The sequence below is a fragment of the Semicossyphus pulcher genome, unplaced genomic scaffold, assembly GCF_022749685.1.
Source record: "Semicossyphus pulcher isolate SPU_LCO1_2020_fin unplaced genomic scaffold, fSemPul1.0.p SCAF_5, whole genome shotgun sequence".
NCBI lineage: Eukaryota > Metazoa > Chordata > Actinopteri > Labriformes > Labridae > Semicossyphus > Semicossyphus pulcher.
In genome coordinates, this window is record NW_027211726.1 from 8,840,824 (window position 1) to 8,859,361 (window position 18,538).

The 18,538-nt window shown below is 43.0% G+C and overlaps 1 protein-coding gene across 1 annotated transcript in view; it reads left to right on the forward strand.

The window, feature by feature from the left end:
- The first annotated feature begins 3,101 nt into the window (after positions 1–3,101).
- The window catches only part of med30 (mediator complex subunit 30), a 45,923-nt gene continuing 30,486 nt past the window's right edge, over positions 3,102–18,538 (forward strand). Inside the window, exons 1-4 of the mRNA XM_069681587.1 lie at positions 3,102–3,182; positions 3,802–4,079; positions 7,719–7,877; positions 15,264–15,371. Of these exons, the coding sequence (XP_069537688.1) occupies positions 3,900–4,079; positions 7,719–7,877; positions 15,264–15,371 (447 nt within the window). The 5' untranslated portion in view covers positions 3,102–3,182; positions 3,802–3,899. The remainder of the gene's footprint in view (positions 3,183–3,801; positions 4,080–7,718; positions 7,878–15,263; positions 15,372–18,538) is intronic.

Here is an 18,538-nt window from a genome sequence, read left to right on the forward strand (position 1 = left end):
CCTTATTACACATAGCTTATTTGCACACAATCTGGTATGTAAGTTTACTTCAATTGTGCAACCTCATAACTACTGTTTGCAGAGAGCATTCAGTGATCAAGTGCCTTTCCTAAAGTTGTAACATACAAGCTGAAATAAATTTTTTCAATGAAATATTCCTTTTCAAGGTCATGTCTGATGTGTCTTTGTGTCAAAATCTGATTTATAATGTCATAAAATCTACACTGAAGCGTTAACTGCTGGTCCTGCAGTTAGAGCTAAGGAGCTCCTGAGCTACAGAGACACGGTCAAGGGGATCATTAAAGGGCCAGTTCGTCCAATTTTCAACCGCAGTCCCATCATGTTATTATGGGGAGCTAATGCCATGATGGTAGGGAAAAAATGCAATTTCACTCTGTGCCTTTGGAGGGAGCGATCCGCTTCTCCAGTGGACCCTGGAAAACCTCCGCCAGACTACATAAAACCTGTCATCAACAACACTTCCTCAATCCAGGATGCCCGAATCCGATGTCATGTCTTTTTTAGACAATCCATATATTATATCCGTATATTCTCGTCGCATTTCGGATTCTGTAGCCTACCGCTCTGAGCCATTGCCTGCAGCGATCAAAGTCCTTGACTGGAAAACTATACTATTTCACTCCAACGTCTCTCGCTGGGCCGTTCCTTTCAGACGGAGGGGCGCAATGCACGCTGGGTGTTGTAGAAAATGTAGAATGGGCGAAACCGCTGAGCTGTTTGTACAACTTTCTCCACAGCTATGGCGCCAATTTCAAATATTATTGCTTCTATCGATTATAAAGAACACCAGCTTTGACTGACAGTGGCTTTTTCCAGGGGCGGATTGCTCCTTTAACAACAACTGACACACTGCTTGCTGGTGTCTACTTTAAGGCTTTAATTTTGAAAATACCTTTTGTTTTTTTGATTCATGAAGATTAGATATTTCTTCTCTAATTAAAGTTTTTTTATCGGACATGAAGTGACAACGCACAAGGCCTCTTAAATATGGAGTAGTCAATTGTCCGAATATTTTCAGTACAAGTCTCTTGTGTCTCGTGTCCAGAGACTTTTGGAGGTGAAGTTTGCAGTGAGCATGCGGAGACCACTGTGCTTCCTTCTCTCTCGATTAAACGTATAATCCTGGAGGGACCAGATCAGTGTGTATTTAATTAAAGCACAAGTAATGCACAAAGGTGGTTGGTTAATCCTTTTTAGCCCTGATACCCCCTCAGCTATTAATCATTACATGGTTTGTGTTTCCTCACAAGAGGGGTTCTGGTTGTCTCCTTTTCTAGCCTTTTGTTATCATTTACTCTCCCTCCAAGCTTTTTCTTTTCCATGTTTTCCACCTGTCTCTCTTTTTTCACTATGACATGCTGCCCCACTCTCTCATGTTCAAGGTTTAAGCTCCTGCAGCGTGGGTCGAATGATGCATCTGCCTGTCATCAGGCCTCAGTTACATGATGTAGCCACATGCTGCATGAGACACATTGTTAATAAGATAGTGTACTGCCTATTTGTTTCATATTTTGAATTTATATGTGGTCACTCTTCCTGAAGGTTTTGAATGTGGCAACCGGAAAGAAGTTGCGCAAAATGAAGCTTTAATAACTGTGAAGTCATTGCCTTGTGATGAATGAAGGTCTCTTGAATTTACAAGAATATTTTGTCTCAATGAGGTTCGATTACACGAACATAAAAAAGCCATTTAAATTCAAAGCATTTTCCACCAGCTTGCCTTGGTGTGATCAATACACACTGTTGTTTTTTTCTCATCTCTTTGATCAGCGATGATAGATGATCTGATGGGCAGCAAAGGGCCCGCAGACGGCTGCCTCCTCAACCCTGCCTCCGTGATGAACATACACATTTACCACATTACTCACACAACCACATTTTTAACCTTTTTGGGACGTATAAACACATTTTGTTGTTTGTTTTAAGGTAAATTTATTGTTCAGCAACCGAGCTGAGAAAGCACATTTCCCACACTACCTGCCTCCGCCCACTCACCATCGATACTTTCTCCTCCCAATTAAACACACCAAGAAGACAGGCTGGATGATTATGGAGAAACTCATTTCCAGACAGCATGCCTCAGTTGGTCTGGCGATGTGGCAGATGGGGATTGTAAGAATAACACTCATTCATCCTGACAAGCTAACCAGCACTCTGTCTGCAATTAAGAAGTTGCGGGCAGTCAAGTGAACTTGACACTGTGTTTTCATATCAGTGCTGCATGTTGATATGGTATTTTTTTTGAAGAGAAGAGAGAAGAGAATGATTAAAAAAAAGCTTCAGGTTGTTATTACACAAAATGTGTTCCAGATAAAAGGAAATTGAAATCCAGTCTGTAACCTCAAATTTGAATGAATAATGTAAATTAAGTAATAGGCATCCTAATCTACTTTTTCAGCTCCACTCAAGCCTGAAGGCAAAGCTTTTCATTTTTTTCAATAAAGCTCTCATTTCTCTGTAAGTCTGATCAGTAATTCTGCTGCATGGCAGAGCACATGCTGAGGAAGCAGTCCTGCAGAGCCTTCTGTCTATGTCTGACACGTCTTGTATTTCAAATTAATTTGAATTCTGATGGCTCTCAAAATAATCCAAGCACAGCTGTACTCTATAAGTAATGGATGGGTGGCTGCATTGAAGGGTTTGATTTAACACAGAGTAGACAACATAACCCATTTAGGGGATGAATTTGAAATATGCTTACTAAAAAAGTTATAATGACCCATGAGAAGCAATGATGTGGTGTAAATTAGCCTGGGGGCTGATGAACTCAGACGTGTATGACTTGACTGTTATATAAGAGCACACCAGCATATGGCGCTGTTACCCTAAGTAGCCTCAACAAACTGCAGTGCGTCTTGCTTTACCGTAATGATGACATTTATTTCGAAACTTTTAGTTGGAGGGTGTCCATTTAATATATAAATATGGATTGTATTTAATATCAAATTATATGAAATTTAAATCAGTAAAGTCAACAAATCTTCTCCTTAATATCACACGAAATAACTCCAAAATAACATTTCGTGGCACGTCTACACCATCATTTACCGCCATCAGTCGGTGTCACGAACAAATCTCGCGATACTTGCGGCAGCTGAGGCTGTAGGAGCAGAGCAGGGAACTTGACATGTCAACAAAACAGATAAATTATCACCACACAGGTAACATTACACGTCGTCTGATATACTTTAAGATAAATATGAACTCTCACTGTGGTTTTGGGTGTCACGTAGACTGAAATAGTCAAACGAGACAAATATATGAACCGAAAGAAAGCTGAATTGTCGTGCAGTGTGACTGTCCACTTAGCTTTGGTGACAGCCACTCCACTTTAACATGTTAGCTCATTAAGCCGTTATCTGACTGATCGCGTCAGGGTGGGGAATTTAGAGACCAGAATAGCATCTAACAGACTTGCACTGATGTAACGGCAAGTTTAACTGCTTCTGACATCCCGATATACAACTTATATGACAGGCTATAACGTTAGCTCGGAGACTTGACCTGTCTAATCTTTTTTAGCTAGACAGCGCTTCGTTTTAGTTGATTTGTGACAGTTATGAAGCTTTTAGAGAGCCAAGCTGCATTTCCCTAGTGAATAAATGTTGTTGTACTTAAATAAATATACTACTGTGGCTTACTGTCATTAAACATTAATACGACTACTTTTGTCTTTTAAGTAATTCATCTCAGAAGTGCATTAGTTCCATTAACTTGATATATTTTCTTCCTCCTTATGGTATTTTACTTGTAATTTCCTCTCCTTCTCACTTCATGAAGGCATGTAAGGGTGTGCTGGTGTGGAATAGCCTGACAGGTTACCTCACCTGGACCTGGACCTAGACCCCCATAGACCAGCATCCTCCTCTGCTGCCACCATGACAACCCCTCCGCTTGTGTCACCTTTTGGGGGGCAGCCTCCTCCGCCGCAGCAACAGCAGCAGGCCCAGGCAGCGCGGGATGTCAACACAGCCTCTCTGTGTCGTATCGGGCAGGAGACGGTCCAAGACATTGTGCTCAGGACCATGGAGATATTCCAGCTTCTCAGGAACATGCAGGTCTGTCCCACTCGCTGTCTCTCAGCCCACACACCTGTCAGATATGGTTACACTGTGCATTTAGTTTTCTGTTTGACTTGCTTCCCGTCTTTGATATTTTTCCCAAAGACACTTAACACCATAAGAAGAATGAAAGAAGTAGAAACACAACAGATCAATATAAAAGATAAAACAGCATAATACACTCATGTAACAGGAAAAGTTGAACACGAAATTTAAAAAAAGAAAGAATCTACTGAAATAGTAACAACATGACAGAGTACTGTTGTGCACATATAACGAACCAGCTGTCATTCGGAAAGGCGATTCTTTGAAACAGTGTTTTGATGCATGTTGAAAAAACAGACAGTGCAAGCAGACTGAGCATGAAATGGAAGAGCTTGCCACACGCTTACAAAGTACAAAGAAAATAAAATGGTAGTAAAAAGTTTACTCTTAGTCCGTAGCCTGCTAAGAGGAATTTTGCACGATTTCTTGAGGATGCTTGAACATTAGGGCAGCTGATGAAGTGTCTTATTGTCTCAGTAGGAAGAAGAAAATAGCTTGGATCTTGATTAAGATATTTCTCGATATGTAAAAACACGAGTTGAGTATTTATGTGAAGCTCGATTATTAGCTCGCTGTTTACACTTGGTTTTAAAATGTATCATTGACGATTGGATCGTGGACGGCACAAAATAGAAGTTTAAACAACCACCAAGAAATATTGTAATGCTATCTCTGAAACTTGAGGTAGTCTGGGTTGCGTTTAACAACATGCCTTATGTAGTGTTAATGCTAATGTGTCCTTGATAAGAACTTCACATGCAAATAAGTCATCATTGCAGGATGTAGTGTTTGTTTTGCTGACAGCCTGCAGGCGTTTGAAAACACGAAGATTCGTCTCAACAGTTTCTACGTCCTTGACATGTATTTAAGTTCTTGTAATGTTTGTTTTCTTAGCTAATGTGTGGTAAAGAGATCTGTTGCTTGACTGGCGACAGAGAAGACCCTTTAAATGCTTTCAGAAGTGCCATAGGCAGTTATAAATTGTGAACACAAATAGTCAGCTGGAGACCTTGTTGACTTATGATGGGCTGCTTCCCAAGTCACTTAAATTGCATCCATGTTTCCTTCACTTGCGTCGTTCACTTGCGTCTTAGTCCGTCCCACCAGAGATGCAAGGAGAGACGCGAGGAAACCAAGAGAGGAAACGAGGGAATGTTTTTTAAGAGACATGAGACGTCCTTTTCGATGAAGCGTCACGTGCTGCGACGTACGTTTGTGATGATCGCGTCAGCCGATCACCGCTGGATCAGCTGTCAGTCTGCTTTAACAGCTGTTTGTGTTTGCACACATGTGCACTGTATTAATTCTAATAAAACACACAGTAACAGTGTTTCCTCTCTGTAACCTGTTTCCTGTGTAACAAACACCTGCACATGAAGAACAGGCTGCAGTCTGTGTTCCTGCTGCAGAGCCATACGGACATTTCTTACAGCACTGTGCCTTTATATTATTTGTTAATTATTTACATTTTTGATCACTTATCATCTGATCAGAATTCATTATTTAATAAGCCCAAATACTGTCTGTTCATGAACTATGAAAATGATTTATTAGGCTAAAAGTTTCAGGATAAATAGAAATCACGTCACGCTGATCAAACCCGACCTGATGATCACTCTCACACGTAAAAAGTGTTACCTGCTGACAGAGAGACTCTCCTGCTCCCTCTGAATTCATTCATTCATCTGTAATAAAAGTTGGCAGGGAAATAACTGATCATGACGAGAGGTATTTCTTTAGATTAAATTTAATAGAAATGAATCTGTTTTTGCTACTTTTGATTTTTAGACAACTTATTTTTACTCAGATGTTGACTCAGAAAACAAATCAAATCTGCAGTTATTCACTGCATTTTATATATTTTATGACAAGTTATGATCAATATTTCGTTCTAATCGATCACAGGTTGTCAAATACCAACTCATTATACCAACGTTGTTTATAGTCGGTTTCAAGGCGCCCTGTAAAGTCTGTTTTAAGGTCCGCTTCTTCCTCTCTGCGATATGAAACTCCGGTGATGTGAAGTTTCACAGAAGTCCGATCTGCTGCAGCGTCCAATCACTAACTGATATCTAATAAGGGGGCGTGTCGGCCAGTAAAAGACTTCCGTGGAGGCTGTTCTCGTGTATCCTCGCTTATCGCTCCTCGGAACTCACTCCTCTCTCCTCGCTCCTCCTAGCTGCGATAAGAGCTTTGAGACGGTCCTCAATATGGCGCCGACTTCCGGTTCGGGCGAGGAGCGAGGAGCTATCAAATAAGAGACTTAAGAAGCAGCCACAGACATAGGTGTGAATGCTTACGTGGCCTGGCTGTCCATTTGTGATTTTTTGTGACCAAAAGCACGGTGAAAACAAGTGTAAACAGGGTCAAAGATCTCATGAAAACAATTGATTGTGCTGCTGAATAGGGCCTCTTTTCTTCAGACATCAACAATGCAATCCAAACTCTGCCATATGTTAAGAAGCCATCGAGTGAGACCAGATTGTTGAAATCAATGTTTGACAGAGTTGTATAAATGTTTGTTGTCCGCCAAGCAGTGCAAAAATGTTGTGATGAGAAATATGCACATTTCCCAGCAGCGATGTTGTCAAAGTGTTTATGAAGAGAGATCCAGCACAAGCAAAGCAACGGGTTTGCTGTCCTCAGATTTCTCAGCGTTAAAGAGGGAACTACTTTCTGTAGCAGCAGCTTTTACCAGATATGAACTTTTTGCTCGACATTTGTTGTTGGTGAAACTAACCCAGGTGTTACGAGTCCTTCTGAAACATTACATGGTAAATAAGAGCAATGAAGGGATGATCTTTTAGGCGGTTTGCCTTTAAGGTCACATGTAGTTCAGCTCTGATTGTGTCCTGGAGACGAGGTCAGCGTGAGTTTATCATGGATGTCTGCCTGCTCCTCTGAGACGCCTCTCCTGCACCTTGTTAAAATCTCAGCCACAGACAGGCCAAACAAACACGCCTCAGCCACAGAATGCACAAACAGCATTGTTGTGACTTGTTTTTTTTAGATCACAGCCTGCCTTTATACTCATAAAAATTCTTCATTTATCTCCTCTCCCCTCTCTGCCTGTCTGTCTCCCCCCCTGTTTCTCTCCTTCTCTGTCTCCCTCTTCATTTCGCTTGCCCTGAGGCACACTTGTTTCATGTTATGTAGGATGTTTATAATCAGACAGCGTTGCCCCGGAGGCTTGTCGATCCTCTCAATAAAAACAAGTCTTGTTGCTCTTTAGCGCTTGTTGTAGTTAAAAGCCGGTGATGCCGCTCTCAGTCTGCGAACGAGTGAAAAAATCACAGCAGCTTAGGCAGTTAACCTTTAATTTTTAAACTGTTGTGTTATCAAGATCTGTTACCATAATGTGGCACAAACACAAACATGTCGACACATTCAAGTTCCTCTATATAGCTGTTATTGTTGAGTAGAATGGAAGCTATGCTTTGTTGTTAGTGTAAATGTGCATCTTCACTAAGGGGGTTTGTTGTGCTTGTAGCGCTCAGTGGGGGATCAATGCCTGTTGCTTTTTATTAGCACTAGCAAAATACTAGGCTTGTACTTTGCTTAACACAATGTTTCCTCTGTGGTGCTTCTCAGCTGCCTAATGGAGTCACTTACCACCCAAACACCCACCAGGACAGGCTGGGAAAGCTCCAGGAGCACCTACGCATGCTCTCCGTGCTGTTCCGCAAGCTACGTCTCGTCTACGACAAGTGCAATGAAAACTGCGCCGGGCTGGACTCCATACCTCCAGAGGTGAGACATAGCGACACTAGCAAGGTCGAACAAAATCTGTGCGTTCATATGTGTGTAGTAATGACTCAAACGTTAACAGCTTGAATGCCGGTAAGAATTTAAACCAAGTTTATTGACAGTAGCGTACGATCAAAACCTCTCGTCTCAGCACAAACCTTAAGAATCACTTGTATTCATATGATTTGCAACCTTAAGCACAACATACACTGGCCACATCTCTGAGATTTGTTGCTGTAGCACACACCAGACATGTCATAGAGATGGAAGTTGTAGACATGGTACAAAAGTTGCTGATGTAGAAAACGAATGTGCTAAAACTGCAGTTTTCGTGCGAGTGATTTGATGCAGTTCAGGTGTCTGACCTTTTGGTATTTATGTTGTGTAAACCTCACCCAGGAGGAGTGTACCACTCTAAGGATGAAGCAGCAGCACCTCCTGGCATTGTTCAAATTAAAACCAATGAGCTTTCAGGTTTGATCCCAAAACCAGAGGAATCAGTGAAACTAGGGAAAAGAGAAGAGAGTTGACGAGGACACTTTACCTGTCAGGGGCCTCTGTTGCCACCAATAGAGCATAAAGAAGGTTGGGCATGTTCAGCATAACTTTTGCTGAAAAATCATGGCTGTAATTCACTGTACAAAGATTCTAGAAACTTCAGATATACCCGTTCTTAAAAAAAAATAGTACAGATGGTACTTTTAAACCTTTGAAACGTAATTATACAATTTAATTAAACAAAAATCACATACATGTTCAGTGTGTTTGCAAAACTTGTTACTTAAAAATCTTCGTTAATAATTGGCTTTAAATGTAACGTAACTTCTGTGACTCCTCGTCATCTAAGCTACAAATTCCGCCTGTCTCCGTCCGAGCAGCGCTCGAACATCGTTCCAAATTTGTCGGCGCCGACTTTGATACACAGACTGAATGAGTAATCGATACGATAAAGACCTAACCACCGTAACATCTTCAATGTTTACGAACCCTGTCTCTCGCCATTTGTGATGTCAGACGGTGACGCAGCAGAAAAGAGATCGCAAGGAGTATACTTCACTGGCAATGGGAAAAGAGACAATCGGCATCAATAGGCAGGCCTTCCCGGGTCTGAAAGACCTGCATCAGTGCGCTAATTTCGGTGGGAAAGGGGTATTAAAGACCCCTTTGTGTGAAAATCCAGTGTTTAACCTTGTAAACATCTCCATGTGGTGTTCTTCATGTGCTACAAGACATATCAGGGACAACATCAGCAGTCATCTCCATGGCTGGGCCTGTCTGCTTTTAAACTGCAGTGTACCAAGGACAGGCTGATCAACACGTTTTCAGATTGGCAGCTTTGAGACGTCACAAACCTAAGGAGCCAATCACGTTAATGGACGGGGTGACGCTATGCGTATCATTATGTGTAACCTATGGCAACCACTTCGGCGATGCGCGAGCCAGCTGTAACAGCCATGTAATGTTTGCAAACTCACTACTGACTACTAACGTTAACGTTACTACTACTAATTACTACATTTCAAGCTAGCTAAGCTTCAACAAGTTGCCACTAAACGATGGCAGAGACATGTTTTGTTTTCGCAACATAGGGGGCGGTTGGACATTTGCATAGTGGGCGGGGCCTATGCAGATTCTGGAATTTTTAATGAGGGAAAAGGAGGAGATGCCTTGGGAGGATTTTTACAAGGTAATTAAACATATATTTTGCTGAAAAAACATATCAGACACAATTTATGATTTCAAGCAGAGCGTTTTATGTCTTAAAACATGCGGGAGCTGCTCTTTAAGTTCACCCCTAAGCGTTGACTGTATGTTAGGAATCTTACTAAATCATACAGGCATGAATGTGCCAAGGAAATATTAGGCTGATGGATCCAGTAGTGTATGAGATTACCTGCAGACAGAAGGATACACACACACACACACACACACACGCCCTCACAAAGAGGACTGAACACATGATCCCCTCCAGGCTTATACCTGAGCTGAGATAACAAACTAACAAGAACAGACAGAGTCAATAAATAAACCTGACAGTTAACAAGATACAGGCAGGGGGAGAACAATCACAAGCAGGCAGAGAACCTTGTTAGAAGCAGGTAATTGTATTAACAAGATTTGATTCATATTTGACCCAGTGAGAGACGAGCGACATGTTGTCAGGCTTTGTTACAGTTCTGAAATTATCTATTGACGTTCTCATCAGCTGCTATTGATGTGACATCCTACCTCACTCAAACACAAATAAAGTTCTTCTTTAGTACTGAGCAACTTCCTCTGCAATTAGATTGTACACAGCATGGCTGTAACTGCTGTGTTGCAGCGGTGGAACTACATTTTTAATCCATTTGATTGATCCTCCAGACGCTGTAACAAACGCTGAATATGCGTGTCATGGTTATTTTTCTTGCACGCTTGCAGCCGTCGTCTCATACAGCACACAACGCTTTTCACACCAACCGCCTGCTAAATTAGGAAGCCGTTAGTTTAAAGGAAGTAGGCCATTGTTACCGCCACACCCTCTTGCGCACACACACATCTTTACCCCTTAGGGGACTCTTATCTCACCTACTCCCACTAGGCCTGTCTTTCCTCCGCTCGCAGCAGATTCAATGGCCGCTTCAGGTGAGTCTCCAGAGTCTCTTTACCGCCGGTTACGGTCAGCACCAACCTTCAGGAACAACCGCTCTGCCTGCACTCACACAAAAGTGCACTAGCATGTGCAGAAATGTGTCCCTAACGCTAAATATACACAACACAGGCATGCATATTGTGCCTCGTAGCATGTCAGACACACACACTCTCGCTCTGCTCTGTTCGCGGCTCCATGCAGGGCTACAGCCCGGCCATCCACCACTGTTTGATTGGATTTATGACTGCGGCAGTCCCTTCCCAATTTCTACAGATTGGCTCGGAGCTAATCTCTCTCTCCAGACTCCTACTGAGGATAAAGGAGGATGTGGGAGGAGACCGGTCTTAAATTGGAACAAATTTGCGATGGCTGCCACCGTGTACATTTTTGGCATTGAATAATACAGCCGCTCGGAAGCATTTCAAAATGATCTATCCAGTGGTTGTTCAAAATGACTCCCGTCTGCGGTTCCGCCCCTAATTCACAGTCTATGAGGGGGTTCAGTGTGACATTTTCCTTTGCTGTAATGGTGTAAACCCTCATTGAATCATTACGCCATCTAGCTATTTTTCTCCCTCTTATTTCCACCTTATTTAAATGTTTATTCATTCCACCCCTCCGGGCTTTCAACCAGTGCTGACCGGCCAATAGCTCAGCTCGCCGTGTTTGTGTTGGGGGGGCCGAGGAGGTTGTTGATTTTGGCCCCGGCGTGCGTGCCATTTATCATCTCGGAGAATTCAGGTGCCCGCCTGACAGCCGCTCACTATTGGCTGCCCCGAAACAGGAAGTGGAATCAATGACTCGGGCAGCGTGACCTCATCGCAGCCTAATTAGCAACAGACCCGTTTAATGAACAGCTGGAGCAAACGCACACGTCAGCGCTTTCCTCCTTTACTTTCCAGCTGTCATTGGGTGCAGCCTTTTCCCTCCAAACTCACATTTTCTCCTTCTTCTTCTTCTTCTTCACCTTTCCTACTTCTTTCTCCCTCCTTCTCCTTAAGTCTCTTCGCTCACATTGGCTTTATTTCCCTCTGCCTCTCCTTCTATTCCTCTGTTCTCCTTTCTCCATTGTGTAAGGCTCGCCTCTCTTCTTGTCATTTCCTGTCTTGCCATCTCATTTCCCTCTCCCCTTACACATTCACCCTGCTATGTTCTTATTATTTTGTTATTTCTTTCACTCCCGTCTCCTCTACGTTTCTCCCCCTTTTGTCTCGGCGAGGCAACCTGGAGAACTTCATTAGCCCATTCTTCTCTGTCAGGCAGGAAACCGCATCCATCTTTCTGTGGAAGAGGCAGGGGTTATGACTCACACAGGCGCACTCATTGCTACACGTGCACCCACACACACACACATAATACACTCTCCATCCATCTTTCCCTCCCTACTCAGCACATTTCATTTTCCACCCTGAAGCTGCCAAAATCAGCTCACTACCTTTAGAATTCGATATGTCATTGGCTTCGGCCTGAAATTATCTCATGAAAAAACTTTTCCTACTTGAAGTTTTGTCGAGCCGGAGACAAGCTCATAGTTTGTCTGATATAATATCCTGCACATGTCCGTGCTGTCTTTTCTCCCTCCAACAGTCGGAGTTTACAGTTTGGCGTGGAGCTCAGCCTGGAAACTGTCAAGAGCACAGAAACGTGTCCCTCTTCTCCCCCTCCCTTCTCAGCCTTTTTGTCTCATATTCTCTCCTCTCAAACTCACCGCGCCCTTCATCCTGCGCTCTTCAATCCTCTCTGACGATCTGACATTTTGCCCATCGCGTCGCATTCTTCTCCCCCCTGCTCATCGGTTTGTCTACACGTCCCTCCGTCTGCTTTTATATTCGTTCTTGTTAGCCTGGAGGTTGGCCGGCTCCAGCTGTACTCAGACACCAGTCACTCATTGCTTCCAGCCCGAGCGGCTTACTCCAATCATTGTGTTGCCTCCGCAGGCCGTCCACTCCAGCTGCACAGCCTCGGGTCAACAGAGTAGTCAAGTACAATAATCTTTGCATGATTTAGATTAGCAGCGTGCCAAGTTGTTATTGGAGCAAGGTGTGTTTTCTCGCTGTACGGCAGATTTTATTGGCGCCTCGCTGTTTGGAGTGTCTCCTGCCTTTTAATCTGTGTTTTTCATCTTGTCTGGTATGACAGTTTTTGTTTTGGAAAGGAAACCGTGGAGCTGTTATTTTGTGGAGATGTTAGTTTTTTCTTTGAGTCCTCGCTTCCAGCGTAATAAACGTCTGCAGATTATCTCTGTAGCCTGTTAAAAGTGGTTTCCTGTGTCTGAAGATTGTGCTGCAAAATTAGTTTGTGGATCTTTGAGAGTGAAACTACAAAATTGACTTTATGACAACATAACTGATATCATGCATTTCCCAGGAATCTCTACAGTAGCGACATTTGACTCTACACTCCTCAGTGTAAGGCCCTTTACGTCCTTGCTCTACGCCGTGCCAGGAACAGTGTGTTCTCAAGACATTCACACATTACTTTGATGTGTGACTGCAGTGAGCCTCCTGCTCTCCCTCCTCCTTCCCGACGTGACCACGAGGGGGCAGTGCGACGCCAAAGCAGCGGGCCCTGACCCTGTCGGCTCTCAGGAGCGCCGCCTCGCCTGAAGGCTCTTGCACGTCAGCCTCACTGTAGTGTCAAGCAGACAAGGTCAAGCACACAGAGCGTTGAAAAATGAATTAATCTCCCACTCGATTTCTGTCTCTCTCTCTCTCTCTCTCTCTCTCTCTCTCTCTCTCTCTCTCTTTCCCGTCTCTCTCTTTATGTTGAAGTGAGACTCAGCCGGCGTTCGAGAGCTTACACAGAATCCCCATTTTCACCACTTCATGGGAGCAAGATTACGAGACAGCATGGGGATAGCTTGAGTCGAGGGAGGCACTCATAGGTTGAGATTGCACATAAGTATGACCTACGTATAACTGCACTCAGGGGCATATAGGAAAAAAGTGACTATCCTGCGCTGTGCTTTAAACATAGTGTTAAAAAAAATAGATACAGATATAATTTAAATGTTTTTTATTACAAAATAGTGAATGGTTGTTTTGTTTAACGTAAGACAGGAGACTTCCAGCAATCACAAACTGAAGAGGAAACATCTTCTAACTTCACAGAGTCGTACTTTTAAGGGAGAGCAGGTGTGCCACTGAAAAAATGTTTCTTTAATTAAACTGAGTCGAATATTTGGACCATAGACAGAGTCAGAAGAGAGGGGAACAAATGCATCAGGGCGTCTGTTAAAAACAGACTCAAATAACACTTTTTTTTCTGGCCTTTTGCCTTTATTAGATAGGACAGATTTAAAGGGCCAGCTCGCCGATTTTAAACCTCAGTCCTATCATTCTATTATGGGGACCTAATGCCATTATGCTATGCTGCTATCCGCTTCTCCAATGGGCCCTGGAAAACCTCCGCCAGACTACGTAAAACGCGTCATCTGGTGGCCAGGGAGCTCGCTAAACTTCACTTCCTCAATCCAGGACGTCTGCCTCCGACGTCATGTCTCGTTCAAACCGTTCTGATTCTGTACCATTGCCTGCAGCGATCATTGTCCCTGACTGGAAAACAGTTGTATTTTACGCCAGCGTCTCTCGCTGGGCCGTTCCTTCAGAGGGAGGGGGGACCGAAACCTGGTATTAAACGGGCCCCGGGGCTGAATTATGAAACACCACAGTATTGATAAACTTCCGACGTTATCGGTTCTGCTTTCGGTACTGGAGAAATTAAGAAAATACATTTTCTGTTTATAATTGCTACAAAAACTTTAACTTTAATTTCACCAATAACAATAAGACATTTGTCTGAGATGCATATTCAATCCAGAGGAGAGAGCTCTCTCGCGGAGCCTGTGTGTGAGGGGCGGGGGCAGCTCTCTCTCACACACGCTACAGCATGTACACACACTAGAGATCCTGCTCTCGTTACGATGGCGGAGAGAACTAAACATCCAAAGTGTGGTTACACTTCACCAGAGTCGATTCCCACAATGCTCGTCGCCACAAGTGCTACAACACTGTTGCTTGTAAGGGTGGAAACACGAGCGATCTGTCCAAACAGCTGTCTGAAGTGCTTCAGATACAGACAGAGACATGCGCCGCACTTCTCGATGGACACTGTTACTCAGCAAACTGAGTATTTCTGTTCTTAATTTCTTTTGTTTTTTCACTTAAAAAATTACAAAAAGAACCGATAAGAACCGATAAAGTACTGGATCGTTAAGCAGTATCGATAAGAGCAGTAATACCGTTAAAATCTTAACGATACCCGTCTCTAGGCGCAATGCACGCTGGGTGTTGTAGGAATGTAGAATGGGCGAAACCACGAGCTCTTAGATCACTTTCTCCACAGCTATGGCGCCACTTTCAAATATTATTGCTTCTATCGATTACAGAGAACACCAGCTTTGACTGACAGTGGCTTTTTCCAAGGGCGAACTGCTCCTTTAAGAGTGACAGGAAATATTGGAAAGCGTGAGTGGTGGATGACATGCATTAAAGGGCCCTGAGTCGGAGTTGAACCTGCGGCAGATGCGTCGAGGACCTTGCCTCGATCATGGGGCGCCTGCTCTACTGACCGAGCTAAACCAGCGCCCCAATTAACATGTAATTTTACCTGCACAGTTTAGATTCTGCGTATACTTAATAAACAATCCCTCTCACTTGAATATGTCAGCCGTTGCGAAGTGATCCTCTTACAGTTGTCTTGCTTGCAGTAAATAATATACCACGTTTTTTTTTCTTTCTGCTTGCTGTCCCCTCCAGCAACTGATACCCTTTGTGGAGGATGACAACTCAAAACACGAGGATCGCTCAGCCGGCCAGAGCCGCCCTGCAACCGAAGAGAGGAGAGAGATCCTGGAGGTCAACAAGGTATTGTGTTCTGTATCTTAATACCACACACACACAACACTGTTAGGGTTACAGGTTTGTTTCCCAGCCTGTGGTATGACAGTGAGAGGGTTAGGCTACTAGAAGAAAAAGAAAAAACGGATATCATGAAATTTAATCACAGTTTAATTGATGTAATCAGCAAAGTTTCAGTTCGACTCCGTGACGTGGAGCCTGCAGACATTTTCAATCACATCTACCTGAGCTGGAGGGAAAACAAAATCATGTTAAAGATAAGAAATAATAATTAGTTTTGAAATTCATTACAGATTTGTTATTTTATTCGCCATCATTAACCTGAAGCTTTAATAGCCGACTTTTCATTACTTGGATAACAACCATTCAGGTTGTAAAAAGGAGGTTTATAGAAAACAAAATGAAGAGGCTACACATGATAAACTTTATTGTCTGCTGATAGAGTTTGTGTGTTTAAAGGGGGAAATCTGCTGCTGGCGGGAAATGCTATTAACAAGGATTGCATTTTTTGGGATCCAACGACTCTTAATTCACGTAGTTTGTCATCCCCAAGTCTGTTTAAAATTCCTGCAAATGGATGTATGCATGCAGATCCTGTGCAGGCGTCAGAGGGAATAACTTGCTCTTATTTGCTATCCAAGGACATCAGCCCAGCTCTCCAGCTGAGGTCACTGAAGTAGCCAGGCTGCTCCAGAGTGGCAGAGCATGAGGGGTGGTTGAGATCAGCACTTGAATGCTGAAGGCTCTGGATATTGTTTGGATATCTTTCTCAAAATGGTTCTTCAGTGGAGACCAGGCTGAGCTATAGGGACTGGCTGATGAGGGATTTTTGTCTTGGTTGTTCCGAGGGCTTAAAGACGTTTTCAGGCCTGTCACCATGTCTACTTTTGTGGACGGATATCGTCCCCAATAAACGATATCATTGACGTTTTAAGACCAGCCACTCATATAACGATTATATACTAGCGTTTTTTGGGCCTTTGCCTTTATTGATAGGACAGTGAGGATAGACAGGAAATGTCTATCAGGAAAGAGGAACATGCACCAAAGGGCAGAGGTCGCAGTCAAGGGCTGGGTATCAATAAGGATTTCTCAATTCGATTCAATTCCGATTCACAGGGTCCGGATTGATTTCCGATCCGTTCCGAATCGATTTAATATCGATTTGAATATCAATAAGAATTGAGCCCAAAGAAGTTACATCATGTACATGACATGACAAACACACAGCAGTCAACACAATGTTAACAATTTTATAAATTAGACAGCTTATGAATTTTTTGTGCAGTTTCAGATTTTCAGTCTGAACATCTGGCTCGTGGTTTTCATTAAAAGTACTGGGATTCAACTTGTGCGAGATTTGGCCACGAGATCTCATAGCGCAAAGAACAAAACCACATGGGAGTTATAGGGAATTCATATTGTATAACAACATGCCGAAAATACACTCACGGCCAAAGCCGACGCTAACAGAGTGTAACATAAACATCAGTGCAAAACTTACATATTCATGGACGCACACACGATAAAAAGAGTCCGTCTGCGATCACTGGTGTCTCCGCAGTAGGTGCAGTAAACAAGTCCGGGCATGTCTCCTTCACTGCCGTGTTTCAGCTGAGTCGTGCTGCGTTCAGGGGCGCTCAGAAACATGAGTGATCAGACACGTTTTTACACATATTTTTTAAAGATCGATCTCGGGATTTATGAATCGATATTGGGTCATTCAAATGAGAATCGATTCGATTTCTTTAAACCCAGCCCTATTTGCAGTCAAACCAGCTACCGATGCAACGAGGATTTTAACTCTATATATGGAACCTGCTCTACCACCTGAGCTGAACCAGCGCCCCAGAAAGAATTGAACTTTAAGAATATTCAGATATATCCAGCTGATTGTTGAACCTCAGAATTCAGACCTGGTAATGGTACAGCAGACTACAGGCTGTACACCTGAAGGATTTGAAGGTTGTAAAAGTGATTTGCAACCTGCCTGAAAAAAAATAGAGCAACTCTGCCAACATGAGAAGCAAAAATAAAAATGTCAATTTTTATTCAGTATAATACTGGATTTATGAAGCTTAAGGAAAGAAAAACTACATCACACATCCAAGGCCATGTATTTCATAAATGACCTGTTTGTATAGCTGTCATATTGTCACGTCTTTTCGTGCAGCGGCATCTTTGTAAAACTTGCTCAGTTGCCTTGTCAATATTTCTTATTCTCATGGACGTGGAGTGAAGAATGTGTGGTTTGGTAGCCTCAGAATTATATCTCTGCCTTTTGCTGATGATGGAGTCTGTAGGCTTCATTTAACCAAGATCTCAGGTGCAGAATTTTGCACTAATGTGCAACGTGGTTGGAATCAGACTCTCTGCCTTAAAATCTGAGGCTATGGCACCTTAAAGAGGGGGTATTATGCTGTTTCACATTTTAAGACATATATATAATGTTACAGTGTTGGATGTCCAGACTAAACGTGGGTGAAGTTTCAAATCTAAAGGTAAAAGTATGTTGGAGTAATCACCAGGCTTCTCAGCTCAGTCTGCAGGCTGCTGTGAACGCCAGGTTTCACACTGTTTTTTCTACACGCTGCACTTTGTGACGTCACGAAATGCAGCTTCAGCAGGCTTCGGAGAGCTGGCCAATCAGAAGAAAGCGGGCTTGTAGGGGCGGGGTTTCTTAAAGGGACCAAACTGACTGAGTCGTTTCAGGCAGAGGCTGTATGGGGGCCTGAACAGAGCACCATTATGAGAAAAATTATTTTTTTAACTGTAAATTATGCTAAGCTACTCCACAGGTATCACAGAGTGAAATATGAAGCTTGAAATTAGCATAATACCCCCCTTTTAAACCTTTGGACTGTCCCTGTCAGGTTTGGCCCTGAGTGAGAGATTTCAGGTGTCAACAAGTGACTGGAAGATATTTTAACACAAACATCCAGATCAGTGCGAGTCCACCAGTGTCTTCATGTTGTTCTTTACTTTTGTGGTACAAATGGACCTGAGACCGAAGGTGAAGCTCTGATTTTACTAGTTCATACCAAGTCGTAGCTTAGATGATTATAACGTATTTGATTTACAGCGCTGACTGCAGACCATGAAATAGAAATATTTAATGTATTTTTTACGGCCGACATGCATAAAAAAATTCAGCTGCTTCTCTAAAGTAGCTT